Source organism: Amblyomma americanum, chromosome 8 (assembly GCF_052857255.1).
Source record: "Amblyomma americanum isolate KBUSLIRL-KWMA chromosome 8, ASM5285725v1, whole genome shotgun sequence".
Lineage (NCBI taxonomy): Eukaryota > Metazoa > Arthropoda > Arachnida > Ixodida > Ixodidae > Amblyomma > Amblyomma americanum.
The window spans coordinates 27,799,317-27,817,683 of record NC_135504.1 but is presented as its reverse complement, the minus strand read 5'-3'; the positions used below and the strand labels follow the sequence as shown (position 1 = coordinate 27,817,683).

Genomic DNA, 18,367 nt, shown 5'->3' with positions numbered 1-18,367 from the left:
AAACGAGACAAACAAAGTCGAGCGCTCGTCTTTGTTTGTCTCGTTTGTCCTCGTTTTTCCGCTCCAACTTCTTCAGTATGCGTAAGAGATATCTAAGTGCCTCCAACGAATTTTTGTTCCTATTTTTGCCTCTTATGCATTGGTGTAGTATGGTTGTCAGATCTTTTTATTACTATATAGCCTCTGTTAAGTGCTTGTGTTACTCATTACTCATAAGAACACATGCCCAGTGTTCTCCAAAGCAGTGCAACGCGTACAAAGTACTGCTTAACAGAGGCTATAATAAAAAGAGGGATCTTGCTACCATAGTTCACTAATGCACGAGAGAGGCAAAGATAAGAATGCAAATGGTTCACTGGGCACTGTGAGTCTGATGACCAGGGAGTCAAGATCAGGCCGTCCCAAAGACTGATGTGTGATTCCTCGAAGGTCCGTTGCTGGCAGACAGAGGCGTCAATCCGGAGTCATGCAGGAGCACTTCTTTGAAGTCTAGCTCTGGCACAGGCTGGCCGTCGGCACTAAACGTCTTTCATTTACAGGGCGCTTCACGTCTCTTATTCACTTCGTCACAAGGCAGGTGTGTACAAACATGTATCGTCGACAATACGACCATGCACTTTCCCTCCTACTGGGTTTGGTCAGACATGGAAGATTCTTGTGAAGGCCCGAGGCATTTCTTCTCCAGCCGAACAGTGCTGCTTTTGAACAAACTGGAGGGTACATCGCTCAACATGCGCAAAGTTGCATGCTCTCTGTTGGTCATAAGTGGATTTTTCTCCATCGTTCTTATACTTTCTGTGGCATGTGCGGCTGAGTTGACATTCACGCCATGCTGATCTCTTAAATGTATGCCGAAATCTTTTGGTGGGCCCTGTTACTACGCCTTAAAAGAAAATCTGTGTCTAAAAGAGGAAAATGTCAGTATCTTTGAAACGTTACCTTATTGTGCAACCACGTAATCTTGCCATAGCCAAACTAAACTTGGTGGCACAGCCCAATCTAGCCATGTTTTTGCAAAGTTTCGATTTCGGTGCCAGTTTCGTTGGCATCATTTCCATTCGACATGTTATCCTTATCTCACTCAGTGCAACTGCTTTGCACGCGACGTTTGTCATCTGCGAGTCTGTGACCTGCATACACTTATTGCTTGGTCAGTTTGTGACCAGTGCACCTGTTTCTTGAAAATTCTGCATAATGTTTTAAGATCGCACGTTGGTATTGACAATGTCTGCAGTCGCGCATTTTTGATGCCATTACAATTTGCCAACCCAAGAAAAACATTGGCCTGCTATTAGAAGCGCCTCAGTTTTGCTTGAAATGTCTTCAATACAACAGTTTGGTTTTTGGTTTCTTGGTTTTGGGGTCTGGATATTGTGTGCTAGATGCTCTGCTTGCATGCAAACCTTGCTTGTGGAAATAAACACAGTTCTTCTTCATCTTGTTTTCTTTTTCTTTTTCTTTCCCTCGTAGGACGTTGAATGGAGCATTATCGAACTGCCCATCTACATTGTCATGGGGGCATGCGGTGAGCTTTTGGGTCCTTCCATCATTGGGGTAAAGCTTGTGAGACAATGTCTTGCATAAGGCCTGCGCAGCCTGGGTAGGAAGTGTATTTAGTATTAAAATTAACCCTCAGGACATCGCATTGCATGCTTTAGTTTTCATGTGCAGTCATTACATGCCATGAGCTCAAACTGCAACTGGGCTTCCCCTCTCTGTTTTGCCAGTCAGTCACTTTTCGTAGCTCGTAAGTAGATATGGCATGATGCATTTCCCGTCTCGCCGTTACAGTTTCGTTTTCAGTGGTGGTGAAGCGGGCTGCACCTAATTTTTCACCCAGGTGGTCTCTTGGGAGCAGTTTTCAATCTGGTGAACTTCAAGCTGACTGTTTTCAGGATAAGGTATGTATGTGCTTATGTCTGGCGTGATCATTTCTTTTTTTTTCCTTGTGTCATATGGCTTGAAGAGAGAAAAAATTTAATCTGGTTGTTGCTGCTTGCATTGGGGTTAACGATGAACAACAAAGTGTTTAAATGCAGGTGGATGCAACACTGATTACACATTACAGATATAACGTGATACACATTACTTTTGTAGTTTATTTTAGATAATTTAACATCATCATCACCATTGAGCAGCTCATTGGAGGTCATTCAGGAATGAAATAGTCTCTGTTGCGCAAGGTAAGGTACTGAAGCCATAAGCATCTGCCGTGTCCTCCCGAGACTGTAATGGAAAATTTGTTTAATACATAGACAGCGGAATTGCAAGCACGGCATCGATGGAAGGAGTAGCTTGTGCAGTAAAACACTCTTTCTCAGCTACCTACATTTAGGGCCTGTGCTCCTATCCTATCTTAGAAGGTGGGAGTTGGTGTGAGTGCTTATTATGGTTGGGGTCAAAAAATAAAAACTATCTGATTCACTTAGATTCCAACAGGCATTGTAGCACTTTTAAATTAAAACTTTATATAGCACGCACAGGTACACATTGGAGCATACTTTCTCTTTGTGCTTCAAAACTTTTGATTTTCTTCATATTGGACATTTCTCTACACGCAGTGAAAACTTCAAAATGCAGTAAAAGTTACTTTAGCCATGTTCTGGAATCAAATTATTGTATCCTGATCTCTTGAAAGAAATCAGTGGCACAGTTTATGCTGTGCGTCTTGAGAGGATATTATGTTTATTATTAAATTACTGACCATTGGTTATTTTCAAAATTCTGCATGTTCACTTGATGCCTTACTGGATGGGCTTTTTCTTTGCGCCTTTTACAGAAGCTCAAATTGAATTGTGACTTGCAGGAAACATGCAGTGCTGTCGCTTGGGCTGTTGCTGCTGCTGTCAGTCTTGAGAGAGTGATGACGTCTTAGCTATCTAACTGTGTTTTACTATTCTAGTTGGGATTGTTTCCTGGTATGAACAGAGCCCGTTTGTTGTGCTGAGCTCATTCTGTGGAAGCATTCGCTCTTCAAGTTTCCCTTTCAAGTGAATGCGGCGCTGCGCAGGTACCTTTACAGACGGTGGACCAGGGTCATGGAAGCAGTTGCAGTGGCTGCCGTCACAGCCACTGTTGGCTTCCTCATGATCGACATATCAACCGATTGTCGGCCTCACATGGATGACTTGTATGATGGCACCTTGCAGGTGAGCTGTTCCTGTGATTGTTTGCCGATATGTAAGAACCATTTTAACCATTGTGTGATAAGGGAAGTTTAAACTTGAAACATCATTTTTAAGGCCCCTATAGTTTCCCACGATTCCGTAATTCTGCGAAAAATCGAGGATTTAAACATTTTTCACGGAATTGCAAGTTAGCAACCATAGTTTAATTTTCTTGCTACTTCTGCCGTTACGTACATCAGCAGGAATAGGAACTTGGCTGAGAGAGTGCCAAAACATTGTGTGCCCTTGACAGAAGCACCGGCAGTGGTGGCTTGCTCGGTCCACCCGGCTGTGCAACTGTATGCTTAGAAAATATTTGTTCTGGAACATGTCCCCTTAAGCGATGCGATGCACCACAGCCCCGGAAGGTGGCTGTTTTAACACAGCCACTGGCGAGGCTTGAGAGACCCAGGTTGCTTTATCCAGAGTAGCCTCGCACAGGAAATCTTTGATTTAACTGCCACCTGCCACGGTCAGCAGGTTGTGATGACGTCACAAGGTCACGTGAGCTAGGTAGCAGTTGGGCCACCCGCTTTTTTGACACTCTAACGACACCTGGGTTGCCGCTGAAGAGAATCCTCGCTGAACAGAATCTATCGCTTTAAAATGATGCAGAAACAACTAAGTAACAACAATGGGGATCTCTAATGCTCTCACATTCCACACTTAAGGTGCATTAAGTGTCCCCGAAGTTTTTTTTTTAAATACTAACGCATTAGGAGGGCCATGAAGGCAAAAACTGTCAGGCGGTGTCGGCATCTGTGTGGATCCTCCACCTGCTAAATGGTGTTTAGGGCAATTTTCCTCTTTGCACCTGCCACCTGTCGCCCTCTAGCCGTGCCCCTCTCTCCATCCCTCTGTACATTTGTTGAGACTGGGAGGGAAATGCAGGATGAAGAACGACTCGTCAAAAACAAAAATGACTAAGAAGAAATTGACTCGGACAGCAGCAGGCCCGCATGCAAATTATACTGCCTCCCGAAGAACTGTGTGTTCAGAAATGAGGCTTGCAGGAGCTATTCCTTGTCGCATTGCTCGGAAAGAGCACCTTGGGTGTCTCAAGCCCCACCAGTGGTTGTGTTGGAAACTGCGCCTTTAGTGGTATGAGAACTCGCTTCATCCTAACAATGTGACACATTTTGCATGGTTGGGTAGTAGGAATTGGAATAGAGTCAAAATTGGAGTAGATTGCGGAGGGAAAGACAATGGACTCATAATTGGAATAGAATCAGAACTGGAATAGATTGGCAAATGAAAGAAGAATGCTATCGCGTTTCCTCTTCATTTTATCCAGTTGATCGCCCCTAAATTTAAAAACATTTTTTTTTTCTCACAATTCCTCAATGCTTTATCACGAGCATGCTGTCGTCGTGAGTGTTGAAGCAGAACAGCTCTGTTGACGGCCGCCTGGTGCACAGCTGAGAGCCGCCTTTGCCATGGGCTGGTGTGAAGTTCAGGAAACAGAAGTTAAGCGGTTGGCCTTTCTTTGTACTTAACCTGTCCGAGAACTGCAATGATCATGATTTATTAACACGATCAAAATTTTGGATGAGGCATGTGTGCAGAGAAAAATTTATTTTGGTGCATTTGGTGCAGTTATGGCTGTTGTGTACTTCATTTGCCTGAAATGTGTCTAGGTATTGGGGAATGCGCATGCTTCGTGTGATGGTAATTATACCACTCGACTGAATCATGGCTTAGAGCTACAATAAACGTTTTTTCGAGAACACACGACTCGTAAAAGTTTCATCGCTATAGTACGTGCTCATAAAACAAATCTTTTATGGGCTGGGCTAGTTAGTGATGTCTTTAAAGTTATGTGTGGGCCCTGGCATCTGTTAATGATTTACTATCTTTTTTTTTTTTGCTGCAGTTTAACTGTTCGGATGGCCGGTATAGTGCACTTGGTGAGATTTGGTTCCAAACTCCCGAGGCCAGTGTCCGAAGCCTTTTCCATCGTCCTGAAGGTGAGAGCACTTTCTGCTGAGGTTCTGGTGTGTTGTAAGGTACCAACGTTGTGTATCTGCATTGCATATCTGTTTGCGTACTCTCTGATAGCCTATGAAGGTAGTGGATGGGAATGACGTAAGTGCCTTGAGGTCGAACCATGTGCCTTCTTTCTGTTGCCATGTTTGTTGCATTGTCCAGGCACATGGACGGCGCTGACCCTGCTGGCCTTTTTTGTGGTCTACTTCCTGCTGAGCTGCTGGACATATGGCCTCAGTGTCTCCAGTGGGGTGTTCATCCCAACGCTTCTCGTGGGGGCCGTCTGGGGCCGCCTGCTGGGCATCGGTGTCCGCAACATGTTCCCCACCAGCGTGCGTTGCCCACTTATTTTTGTCTAGTCTATTTAGCTGCTTGACCAGCTGTAACTAGTCTCTCTGAGTTCTTTTGGGATTACCTGCTTGCATTATTTGTCTAGGCACGATTTGCTTTCCTCTGATTTTTTTGACAGTATGGCAGTAATTGTCTCTCAAAAAAGGGGGTGCACCGGCTCGCTCGAACTCATGAACTCAAACTCATTTAGGCTCACATCTCTTTTGGGCTTACTCAGATTAAGCAGTCATCTCTAGTCAACCACCCATGGCAACTCACGTCTCACTCATTTCAACTCACCCGCCGCGGTGGCTGAGTGGTTACGGCGCTCGTCTGCCGGCCTGAAAGACGCGGGTTCGATCCCGGCCACGGCGGTCGAATTTCGATGGAGGTGAAATTCTAGAGGTCGTGTACTGTGCGATGTCAGTGCACGTTAAAGAACCCCAGGCGGTCGAAATTTCCGGAGCCCTCCACTACGGCGTCTCTCATAGCCTGAGTCGCTTTGGGACGTTAAACTCCCATAAACCATAAACCATTTCAACTCATGACCCACCCGGGCTCACTCACTCATTTCGATTCACGACTCACCTGAACTCACTCATTTTGTCTGGCGACTCATCTGGGACCACTCATTTCAACTAACGACTGATCTGGACTGGCTCATTTGGACTCTGGACTCTTCTAGACTCACTCATTTCGACTCGCAACTCATCTGCGGTCACTCATTCGGCTCACTCACACATTTCAACTCATGACCCACCTGGGCTCACTCACTCATTTCGATTCACGACTCACCTGAACTCACTAATTTCGACTCACAACTCACCTGAACTCACTCATTTTGTCTGGCGACTCATCTGGGACCACTCATTTCAACTAACGACTGATCTGGACTGGCTCATTTGGACTCTGGACTCTTCTAGACTCACTCATTTCGACTCGCAACTCATCTGCGGTCACTCATTCGGCTCACTCACACATTTCAACTCATGACCCACCTGGGCTCACTCACTCATTTCGATTCACGACTCACCTGAACTCACTAATTTCGACGCACAACTCACCTGAACTCACTCATTTTGTCTGGCGACTCATCTGGGACCACTCATTTCAACTAACGACTGATCTGGACTGGCTCATTTGGACTCTGGACTCTTCTAGACTCACTCATTTCGACTCGCAACTCATCTGCGGTCACTCATTCGGCTCACTCACACATTTCAACTCATGACCCACCCAGGCTGACGTTGACTTAGCACTCCTATAAGCACACACACATCTGGCAGCTGAGTGATCTTTACACCTAACGGCCCTAGTTGTGTGCCTGAAATGCCTGAAAAGATGTTATTAACACGGTTATGCAAGCCTGTAGCCAGGCCTGGCTAAGAGGCCTAGAGGCCTGTAGCTGCTGCTAGTGGGGCATGAAGATCTAAGTCTGCTGCATGTGTTCTGCAGCCAATTAAAAAGTAGCAAATGAAGAAATAGAGCAACCACGATACAGCCAGTCACAGCTGATACCAAGTGCGGCAACTATTCAACTTTTCTCACCTTTTAGTAATGTTGTAGACTGCAGCAGCCACAAAAATTCATTACCACAAAACAGCGAATTTGCTATACACCATCATCTCAGCCAAAAGTGTATTCAGTATTACGAGTGCACAGGAAACTCACGCTAATAATAATAAATGTTAGAAACTCGTGCCCAATCGGCATCATGGATTCACTTGGGTTCATGGGATTGTCCAACCACACATCATGGACTTATTTGATTTGATAGGCGCACACTCTACCGGACTGACCAGGACTTGGATCACAATCTGATTATGAACCCACTCTTACCACGACTCAGATCATGATCCGAATGTGCGCCCGTACCCAAGATTCTCATTGTGATCTAAATACGAGTCCAAACTCACTCACAACTCAGATCATGATCTGAATGTAAGTCCGGATGCACTCGAGACTCAGATCATGATCTGAAATGAGCCCGAGTAAGCCTGAGTGAGTCAGCTCATGAGTGAGACCACTGGCCTATGGGTCCTGGACTCGATGATTATTTGACACTAGAGCCAGGAGCTGGCTTCTTCTCTAACTGCTGGTGCTGGCGGCTTTCTTGTCTGCCGCACACTTGTGTGTGCTTCTGGTTGATTCAAGCTGCCTCTTTTCTGTTTCTTACCAATACCAGACATGGGTAAACCCTGGCAAGTTTGCCCTGATTGGAGCAGCGGCCACCTTGGGAGGCGTCGTCCGCATGACACTCAGCTTGAGTGTTATCTTGATTGAAGCCACACGCAACATCACCTTTGCCCTGCCCATCATGATTGCACTGACGGTGGCCAAGTGGGTCGGGGACTTCTTCTCTGAGGTGTGTATCGGGACACTGCTGTTCTTCACTTCTTGCATGCAATATGGCTGATGCGGCACAAATAGTGACCACATAACGGCATATCACTCCTCCAAGTATGTTACCCCTGCACCTTAGTGCTATACATGAAGGGTCAGAAAAAGAAAAAAACTCTCCAACGTTAGCACACCGATGAAGCGTGACATTCTGCGACAGCTGTTTTGCGGTGGTAAAAACAGTGCAAACATTACTTCGTGCCGCTGCACACAGGGCACTGCAAATCCGTGAACCAGCACTCGACGCAAGCACTAGCTTGTGCTGCTGTGCAAAGATGGCGCCACCGTGATTGGTAAAGCAGTGTGCAGCACAAGTGCCGCTCATGTTTCCTCCTCGCACTCCACCTTTGTGCCATGTCGAAGCTGCCGCCGCGTGAACAAAATATGTGCCCCTAACTGCTGTCGCAGTGAAGCTGGGAAAGTCGTTAAACGAAATGGTACACTTTGCTGGTCGTGGTACTTGCACGTTGTCACAGTGTAGAATTGTACTTGTTTTGTCAAGGAAGTTGGGCAGGTATTCTCTCCGATTCGCAGAACCTTGCAGACCTGTACATTGCACTTATGGCAAGCTACTTTTTGGGCATGAGCATGGCCAGCATTAACATGCGTAGTATTGTCTCTGGGATGGTTGCATGCTGGGTACAATATGATGTGTGGCTGAACTTTTGGCCATACTCAGCATGAGAGTCACCAGCTGAATAGTTATTAATGCTCACACAAACGAGGTTACTTGGGAAAGAGTTTCAAATATACATGGGGGTGTCATTGCTGAAATGTTGTAGTGAGACCAAAATGTAAATTATTTTTTAGTTGGAATGATACTAGTGTCGGTACTGACAGACTGCAATGTTAAGTTTGTAATATTTTCGGGCCACTTCTACTGTACTGGTGGCCTAGTTGTTGGAGCATCCACTTCGCATGCGGGAGGCGCAGAGTTTGATCCCCAGTGCCGCCAGGTACCAATTGGTGATACAATGGATACAAGCTTCCTTCTGACCTGTTACTTGGCTTCTTGGGGCATGAAATGCTTAAAAAATGGGTCTCTGGCCCCCCCTTGAGTGCAGCAAAGTACCTTGCGGCACTGTTTGGCCATAAAAAACTAAATCATCGTCATCAGTTCAGGCTTTTCTGACTTTTATCAAATTTTGCCTAAGGTCAGAATATTTTGATGTGGTGCCCTCTACTTTCTGTAGTCTTACCTGGCTTCAGATAAAAGCTGTGGCATTCTTACATTTTCTTCTGTAGTGTGATGTTGCCATAATTGTTTGTGGGATGTTTTTGAAGGGCCGTGCTGTTTACTGAATTTGCATGATTATCTGCAGAGTAAGGAGAGTGTATGAGAGTTTTCCCCCGGTCCTTGTGCCCCATCGATGCCTCTCTTGTCCTTATTTGATTGGTGTGCTTATTTGCAGGGTCTCTATGACATCCACCTTCAACTAGCTGGTGTTCCGTTCTTGGGCTGGGAGGCTCCTTCACGATCGGCCAACATTTCCGCCAGGTGAGCTGCCTTCTACTTGAGGGCGTCCTAAGAACTGTTCCTTCTTTGATTTGGTGCACCTTGTGTTCATGGGCTCCCCGAGTTGTGAGACAAGTAATCGTTGTGGGATAAAAAGACCACGAGGCAAAAAAATGCATGATTCATGAGAAGAAACCATCGGCTTTGTCAAATATTTCGGGCCTTCCTTGATCTTTATTGCATAGAGTAGTACATGACAAGAAGAGAAGTGGCACAAAAGACAGAAGTGCACTTTTCAAAGAAATCATGCAGTGTTTCCAGTGAATTTCCATTTTTTTTGTATCATGCTTTTATCATGATTCCAATTTTGAAATATCACGCATATGCTGTAGGCTGTCGTTAAGATGAACTTGGTTCAGAAAAATTCTCCGATAAGGTGAACACTATGAGGCTAGTATTTGGTTCATTCCCTATAAGACTCGGTGTAAAAAAAGTCCGCTTAAGACAACTGTTTTGAGAGTCCAGTGACTGTGAACCACGGCGATCTCGTGCAGTCACTCTTAGGATGTCTGTGTGGCACTGTCAAGGAAAGAAAAAGATATATAAGACGCTTCTACACAAGAAAGCGCACCCTTACAAGATGATTTCCACGCACCTTTGCACAAAACTGCGGGGAAGCCACCTTGTGGCACAGTACTTTCCTGTGGGGAAGCTTTCTTGCTGTTGCAGAAAAGGCAGGGTAGCATTGTGCCTATGCTGGTTCAGAGATCTGACATGGACAGGACTTGGCATCGCACGTGTGTCTTGTGCCGCGCGTTGCCTCCATCAGACTAAAAGACACATATGCAAAACGCACCCACTCATTGACTTGTGGCCTAAAAACTCCGGGGTCGCGTTTTCAACTGATGCAGCATTGCAACACGGGTTGTCATGCCATATGCATTGCCTGCGGTGTACGAAAGGTGCGTTGTGTGCCTGCTCTTGGAGTTGGTAATAGCTGTGCTGCAGAAAGAGCGAGATAAAGAGAGATTTGCACGGGCGCCTTCAAATTGCTTGGAGCAGGATGGAAAGCAGAAACCAGAAAAAAAAAAACAAGCACAAACAGCAGCCGCTGTGGGACACAGTGAGAAAAAATGGGCAGTGGTCAAAGAAACTAAACCAATGCCGTTTTCATGTAGGATAATGTGAGCATGTTTTATACTGTCTCTTCAGCTTACTTCGTGCATAGTGCACTAAATGCTGTATTTGTTATTATCCTCTCTCTGAAAGGTTGTTTTAATTTATAGTTCTCATGTAACTTATATGAGGACACACCTAGCACGCTCACATTATATTGTTTAGGGGCACTTCTGTTTGAGTGAACTTCTGATAAGATGAACAGATTTCCTGGTACAACGGCAGTTTGGGACTGACTTCGCATAAATGGCATTAATATGCAACTGTGGACAGTAAGACCTCCTGGTGTCTTGACATCCTGAAGGATAAGCAGCAGTATTGGTAATGATGGCGGCTTTCTTCCTTTCAGGGAGGTGATGGGTTATCCTGTGGTCACATTCCGCACGGTCGAGAGCGTTGGCAGAATCATTGATGTTCTGGCCTCCTGCCCACACAACGGGTTCCCCGTGGTGGACACAGCCGAGGTTAGTTTTTTTTCTTCTTTCATTTGTCTAGGCATTCCGCAGTGAATCATTAACATATTGTGTGTTTTCTTTTGTTTGTCTTTCGATTTTAGTTCTTGTTCGTAATCTTTCTCTCTGCCCTGTTGCAGCTATTGCAATGGAACTTGGGGCTAGTCCAGCTGCCTCTGAGCAGCTTTTTCTCCTTGTTTTCCCTGCAACATTGCACCTCCTTGTTTGTGGAAATAAATCAGATGAAATCAAATCCACCCGTGCTTGTTAACGAAATCGGAGGAGGAGAGAAATGAATTGGCAGCCCGCCTGGTTGCAAGAGTAGTATGTTTGTGCGTGGAGAGCTGTGCCTGAGCACCACATGTGACATCAAGCTACTCCTGTTAAGCATGTCACGCTCAGGCCTACTCTTGGAACTGAAATGGAGTGGTGCATTTTCTTCCTATATTTATTCTTTGAACATATTGCAGGCCCCTTCTGGGCTAGTTCAGGACTACAAAGCAAAATAACCACTCTGGAAGAGGCTCACGCATGTAACACAAGAAAAATAATAATAAAACTCAGACATTTCAGGAGACACTTAGAACAGAGATTTTTGGCAGAAAAAAATGAATAAAATTTATGTGCCCAGCCTGCACCATACATTGTGATCAAAATGTAAGTTGGGGGTGTATGAACAGATTACCCATTTTTGTGACAGTTAGGCTACTTTCACTATAAACGAAGCTTTTGTAAGCGTGGCAATGTAAAAAATAAAAAACGAGTACTATCTCTGCCACCATTCGTTGCCACAGAAAAACTGCAGTGATGTTAACACAACTTTTTGTGATCCTATATCTGTTGCTAGAATACACCACCTTGCAGTTTTAAATACAGTCGACGACTGAAAATTCGGACGCCTGATTTTTAGGACATGCTTGATTATTCGGACTTCTTCGCGGCACCGCAACATGGCCCATAGAGCCAATGTATAAGAGCGCCTGAAATTTCGGATGCACCGCAACTGACTGCTCGATTTTTCGGACCTCGTTCGCACTCGCCGCCAATACCCAAGCCACCATATAATGTTTACAGTGGAACCTCATTACTTCAAACTGCAGGAAAGATCGAAAAACTTGATCAAATAAAACGAAATTCAAGCTTAAAGGGGGTCTTTTGCGATACTGAAATTCTGCGCGAGTCGGCACATTGTGCCCGCGTGGTTCCGAATTCGTACGGTTCATGAACGCACTCTTCAGCGCGAACTTTTTAAAAAGCAGTCAGAGTTCGCGGAATTCATCTATGCCGTGTCTTTTGTTTTGAATATGAAAAGAGGTAGCAGTGAAGCACGTAGGAGGCATACGGCTTCATGGAGAGTGCGAGCGTGGAAATAAACTGTGGTGGGTTTTAAAGCGAGGTCAGCGTACCCGCGCCAAAATGCACCGCAACCCTGACTTTTGTATCGTAAAACCATAAATAACTGGCGTTTCGATGACAGGCAAGGCGCCCCTCATTATACGCAAGCCACCGCAGAGCACATATCGCCGAATACGATGCCGATTTTGGCTCTAGTCGCTAGGCCTAATGACGGAGGCCAACGCTGACGGAGTGCTTGCTTCGGCCATTTCTCGGCTCTTATTGTTTCAAATTCTTCGCGTTCTCATTCTGGGCCCATCGTACTGCGGGTGCAATGCAGTTCCCGCAGTGGCGTGTTTGCTTTCCCATTTAGACTTTGTCCCAACCCGTGCGTTCATCGGCGACCTGCCGAGGGCAGCACAGCCAGGTCGAGCTCGTGCAAGCGGTCGCCGCCCGTCGTCTGTGCGTGTGTCGCGCGGGGAAATTTAGTCATTAGGAGCTTTAGAATGTGTGCAACATAGCTAACCTTTCCCTCCAACATAATGGCAATAAGTTCGTGATTTTTTCGGTGAAATTTGATTTTCCGGACTGCCTGATTTTTCGGTCGTTTTCGCGGTCCCTAGAGGGTCTGAAAAATCGGTCGTCGACTTTAGTGGTCACAGTGTCTTTTTCAGTCTAGACGTCATGGCTTTGAATAGAATCAGGGGAATGGGACAGAAAATGTTCCATTCTTAATTCCAATTTTCTCAGCAAAACTGTTTTTCGTTGCCAGGTAAACATCAATGTAGCCTGGAAGAGCTTCAGAATCCATTTTTAATGAGAACAAAAGTTGGACTATGTTTTCCTTTGTGTTCCTTTGTGTCTCTTGAATGTATGAATCTTCGGGTAGTACTGGCTACAAGTTTCAAATAAATTATTCTAGTATGGTCGCCGAACGAGTTTGCAGGCTTACTGGGGCCCAAACAATAGTCCGAATAACAGAACATCCCGAAAAATCTGTGAACTTAATGAAAAAATCACTTTCCTGCGAGAAAAAGGCTTTAAAAGTAATGACTTTTTCAGTTTCCCACGTTCTGCTTGCAAGCGATATTAGATTTAATTTTATCTAAAATCCAGCTTTCAACATGTCTGCACTGCTCTTGTCTGCACCAGCTCACGTCACCAATACCAGAATCTGTGATGCAACTGTGGGTCATGATACAAATGCACTGCAATGCACGCCCTGTGCCACTCTATGCATGCTGTGCGAAGTGAGAACAGAGTCCGTTTCCCTGTGCAGTGACAGTTGCGAAGACCCATGGAATGAAGCAAGCTTAAGCAAATGCTTCCAACTGCACCTCCACCCCCTCATCTCCCAATCTGTCTAATGCTACAGGTGGTGTCCTGTGGCGGACGCTTTCTTAACGTGATTGGCCCTGGCTCACATGCTCTTCTTTGTAGCCCACCTCGATGGGAACGAACAGTGTGCCATTAACTCGAGTGCCAACAGTGAAAAACAAATAGCCAAGCCTATCTGAGCCAATCTGTCCTATTGCTTCCATTTAAATTCAAGATGGCACCGTCCACGACGGCAAAGAGTCAGGTGGTTGTGAGAGATTCCCGCTTCCGTCTATGTTGGGCAGAAAGAAATAACTTTAGTCGAAAAGAAACGAACTCCACAGTTTATTGCTTGTGTCCATTTTAGTCTGAAAAATTGAACTTTTGGATTTGACCGCAGCGGTGGCAAAGTCGATCATCCGCCTCGCACGCGGGAGGTGCGGGGTTCGATCCCCAGTGCCGCCGGGTACCCAGCGGTGATACAATGGGTACAAGCTTTCCCCTGGTCTGGCGCTCGGCTTATTCAGGGTGAAATTCTTGGGGAAAGGGTCTTTGACCCCATGTTGAAAAATGGAAAATACCTTGTGCCATGGTGCTCTTTGGCCATATATGCATTTGCGCCATAAAAATCCATAATCATCATCATGAACTTTTAGATTTGACGGAGTCCGAAACATCGGTCACAGTAATGTATGCATTTCTGTGAGGTGCATGACGGTGTCCAAATAAAGTCCGAAAGGCCGTCGCGGTGGCTTAGTGGTTATGGCACTTGGCTGCTGACCCGAAGACGTGGGTTCGATCCCAGCCGCGGCGGTCGAATTTCGCGTCCATCGAAATTTGACCACCGCGGCCGGGATCGAACCCGGATCGAGCCCTTCACTGAGGTGTCTCTCATAGCCTGAGTCGCTTTGGTACGTTAAACCCCCATAAACCAAACCAAACCAAGTCAGAAATATTGCGCAACTCCAAATTATTGGAGTCCGGCTGTACGAACTGGAGTTGGAACTGGAAGTACTCGTGGAATGTGGATTTGCCAACTACTTTACTCTGACGTGTTCTCAATGAGTGCTCGAAAGGAGGGTGCAAGTAGGAGGCACGTAAGACTTTAAAATGGATTGAGGAAATACAAGAAGGGTAACCTTGAAACGGTTTTGTGCTGTCATTTAACATGTGATGAAAGAGTTAGAAACCAGGGCCATTTATTTACTTGTCCACTTCTCTGCTCTAGGAGCATTCCAGGGACGAGCACTCCTTTGGCCGCTTCCGGGGCATCATCCTCCGTTGGCAGCTCATCGTCCTCCTTCAGTACAAGGTGGGACATTTCAAAGCAGCGGCCATCACTCAATCCACAACGTGCTGGTTGTTTCAGAAGCTGCAGTTTGTGTCTGTTGCTCTGTGTGTCTTGCGGTTATTTGAACCTGGGTAAACTTTTTCTTATTCGGCAGTGTTGTCCAGAGTTAGGTTATAAATGGGACCAGATGAAGTTTCTCTGTAATCATGTAACCACGTGCCAGATGTGTTTTGACACCGTTTTGAAGCTAGCTGCAGACTAGGCTCCCATGGCTTGCATGTATGACAGACGCGTGTCCCAGACTGGTTGTATGTACCAATAGGAAAAGCGATGTTGTGTAGCATTGTTATGGCTGCGCATCTGAAAATAATTTCAAGACTGCAGTTTACTGTGGAATTCTCACAGCCTCCATCTCACGAAGTCTTGCGCAAAAACTGGTTTGTGCTCAATTCCTTGCCAACCAATGCGGATGGAGAGCTCTGTTTCCCTTTGTTTCAAGATTAAAAGGCTTAGTTTTATTAGTGGGAAACCAAGATTTTTAGCCTTGACTGGTTAGATGTGGGGCTGACTAGCTGTTCGAGAATCAAGTGACGTGCTAAGACAGAAAGAATGCTCGTATGCACTGGTGCTGCATTCATGATAGCAGTGTTCAGAGCTGAATGGGTGACTGCTCACATGAGCATGTCTCTGGCTGAGAATGTCTTTCTCTTCTATGGAGTAATAACTTGGTCATTAGACAAAAGCAGTATGATTAATAGAAGCGTGTTCACGTTATTGGTCGCCTGGGATCGTCATGGAGCACTTGGCTCTATGGTGAAGCTTGCGCCACTTGTGCAAAAGATGATGAAGCATTTGCTTGTTGCTAATTTCACACTGTATGATACATAGAAATGCTCAGTATGCACAAGGCTAGAGACTTAAATCAGAAGTAGGTTTCCATCTGCTCCTTTTTTTTTTTTTTCCCAAAATCTCTTGATATCGTATTATTTTTTTGGCTGTAGGTAAGTGCCCTTTACTGCAATGGTGCCAAATACAGTCAAACCTTGCTGTAACGAGACAGTTTATGATGAAATAATGGATATAATGAAGAAATAGCCACTCCTCTTGGATGCTTCCATAGCAATCCATGTATCTGATATCTTTTTGTTGCGGGGCAAAATTTTCCTGTGGCACGATGTAGCAAACCTCCAGTGAACTCCCAGCACCCAGCCTCCCAACCTCCCAACTTCCAGTAATGGTGGGCAACACTTCGGTCCAAGCTTGATGTGGAAATGAAATCATGGGGCACAACCTGCTCTGTCGAGCACTGCAAGAAGCTTGCGAAAAACTTTCAGAAACATTTGTGTGGGTGATTTGTAAGTGCGATTTTGACGTTTTCACTCCTCACTTCACCGAAAGCCGGGTACATGACCTGCTGAACGTTTCCACGTTGTGCGGTGCGCACAGCCTGCTGCAGTACACACATGGCAGTAGTGTAAAGGGGGCCCTTTTTCTCTTGCGATTCTCTTCCAACCGCCAGATGTTCCAGAATGATGGCGACGGAGCCTGCCACCGGAGGCTTCACCTTTCCAACTTCCGGGATGCCTACCCGCGCTACCCAACCATTCAGGTAACAATGAACACTTCTGACTACTGTGGATAGATATTTACTTAGTTCTGCTTTCAGCGGGATTGTTTCATCTTCGTATACATTGTAGATATTTGCTTATTTAAATATTGTGGCATGGTGAGTGACAGGAGATGCCATGACAACAGGCTCGCAGACTACTTTCTTGATGTGGGAGCTTGACGTGAACTTGGGCCGATATTCAGTCCCTCGAGGGGAGCGCTCACCGATTGGCTGAAGCAGTGGAGGCTTTTGGGGTGCTCAGTTTTCCAAAGCTGATTGGAGCAGCAATCAAGATATTAGTGTTCTTGCCACTACCGAAGCACGATGCTCTCGGAGGCATGTCTGTTCTGAAACATTCACATGTGCATGTGGTGCCATGGTGACTTCAGTCATTGCAGTTGTGTTGCAGGTGGGCTCAAAAGGAGCGAACATTAGACTGGTTCCTTTTGGTAATGGGCTGAAATGTATTTTATGAGGATGATGGTGATAACTGCTTTATTAGGGCCCATACCTATGGTCTTGAATGTGTTGTGCTCTTAATTGGAAGGAGCCGTTTTTACAATTGCAGTATGTTGCAGACTTTCTGCACCCACAGGTGTTGATGGCATGACTGCCTCACTGCACACCTGAACACCCCAACTGCTGCTGCTGCTTCAGGCAATCAGTGGGTGCTCTTAGTTCCAGTGATCAGTCCCCTAAAGGATCAAATCTTGAATGAAGGCCCTAAATGCGCAGTGGTAAGGCTGTAAAGGACAACTGGAGCCTACATTCTTAGTGATTTTGATTGCTGTTTCACGTTTACCTGTGCCACCTGGTGAGGTTCTCCTAAAAGACAACAAGTAGTCTGAATCAGTGCATTAATTATAAAGTAGACCATTAACCGATGGTCTGTTGTAATAACCATTATGTAGATAGTAGCTAAAAGTGAATTGGAGAGATGAGACCATAAAGTTAGCTTGGATAGGGTGATCAAAATGGATGCAAGACACAAATAGTGTATCTTCGGGAGAGGCCTCCATGCTAAATTAGAAATGCTTTGGCTGATGATGATAACTGCAAAACACATATTCAAGCTGGTGCTGATCAATGTTTCTATCATCCCGCCCCTGATTTGTGCGTACTGTGAAGATGAGCCACTCTCGATCATGGCCTTGCTAGTTGCACACACAGCCTTGACAAAACATTGTGATGTGCGCAATTTGCTCTGTCATCAAACAGCAGGTGCACGTCTCGGTACATGAGCGGGAGTACAGCATGGACCTCCGCCCCGTCATGAACTCTGCAGCGTACACGGTTTCACATGTGAGTGCTACCAGTAGTTTATGGATATTATTTTTTTCAAATCAGGTAATGCTTTATGTGTGTCCTGTAAAACTGAAATTGAGCTGAGACTCATTAGATTTTGAATGTTTTCTTTTGTTGCAAGTAGCTGGTAGCATTCATTGCCATTGAATCGTCACTTTTATTCACTTAGCATTCTTATCTCTCAAGGCCTCACAAATGTCACCCATGTTCGGCAGTGATGAAAGCGCACAGTTCGTTATCTTGCGGTCCATCGTGTTCCGGAACGATTGCGCTCTTGTTTTGTTCTCGCAAGAAGGTCATCATTTCCACTGGTGGAATTGGTGCCTCATGAACTTTGAATTACCTTGACACTGCTTTGCTTATTCTGCTACGATAGTAGAGAGAGAGAGAGAGACAGGGGGGAGGGGAGGGGGGAAGAGGGAAGACGGGGATGTTAACCAGAAGGGTGTTGGCTACCCTGCAGTGGGAAAAAGGAAAGAGGGAAAGGGGAGCAGAGAAAATTCCAGGATGAAGGTACGAGGTTGCATGAAGGTGTAGTGAGAC

General features: G+C 45.6%; 1 protein-coding gene across 1 annotated transcript in view; it reads left to right on the top strand.

Annotated features, from left to right (window-relative positions):
• The window catches only part of ClC-b (chloride channel protein 7), a 35,717-nt gene that overhangs the window by 14,394 nt on the left and 2,956 nt on the right, over positions 1-18,367 (top strand). Inside the window, exons 11-21 of the mRNA XM_077634270.1 lie at positions 1,471-1,525; positions 1,841-1,901; positions 3,011-3,149; positions 5,041-5,134; positions 5,316-5,485; positions 7,669-7,848; positions 9,296-9,381; positions 10,865-10,979; positions 14,848-14,931; positions 16,430-16,519; positions 17,738-17,821. Coding sequence (XP_077490396.1) covers positions 1,471-1,525; positions 1,841-1,901; positions 3,011-3,149; positions 5,041-5,134; positions 5,316-5,485; positions 7,669-7,848; positions 9,296-9,381; positions 10,865-10,979; positions 14,848-14,931; positions 16,430-16,519; positions 17,738-17,821 — 1,158 coding nt within the window. The remainder of the gene's footprint in view (positions 1-1,470; positions 1,526-1,840; positions 1,902-3,010; positions 3,150-5,040; positions 5,135-5,315; positions 5,486-7,668; positions 7,849-9,295; positions 9,382-10,864; positions 10,980-14,847; positions 14,932-16,429; positions 16,520-17,737; positions 17,822-18,367) is intronic.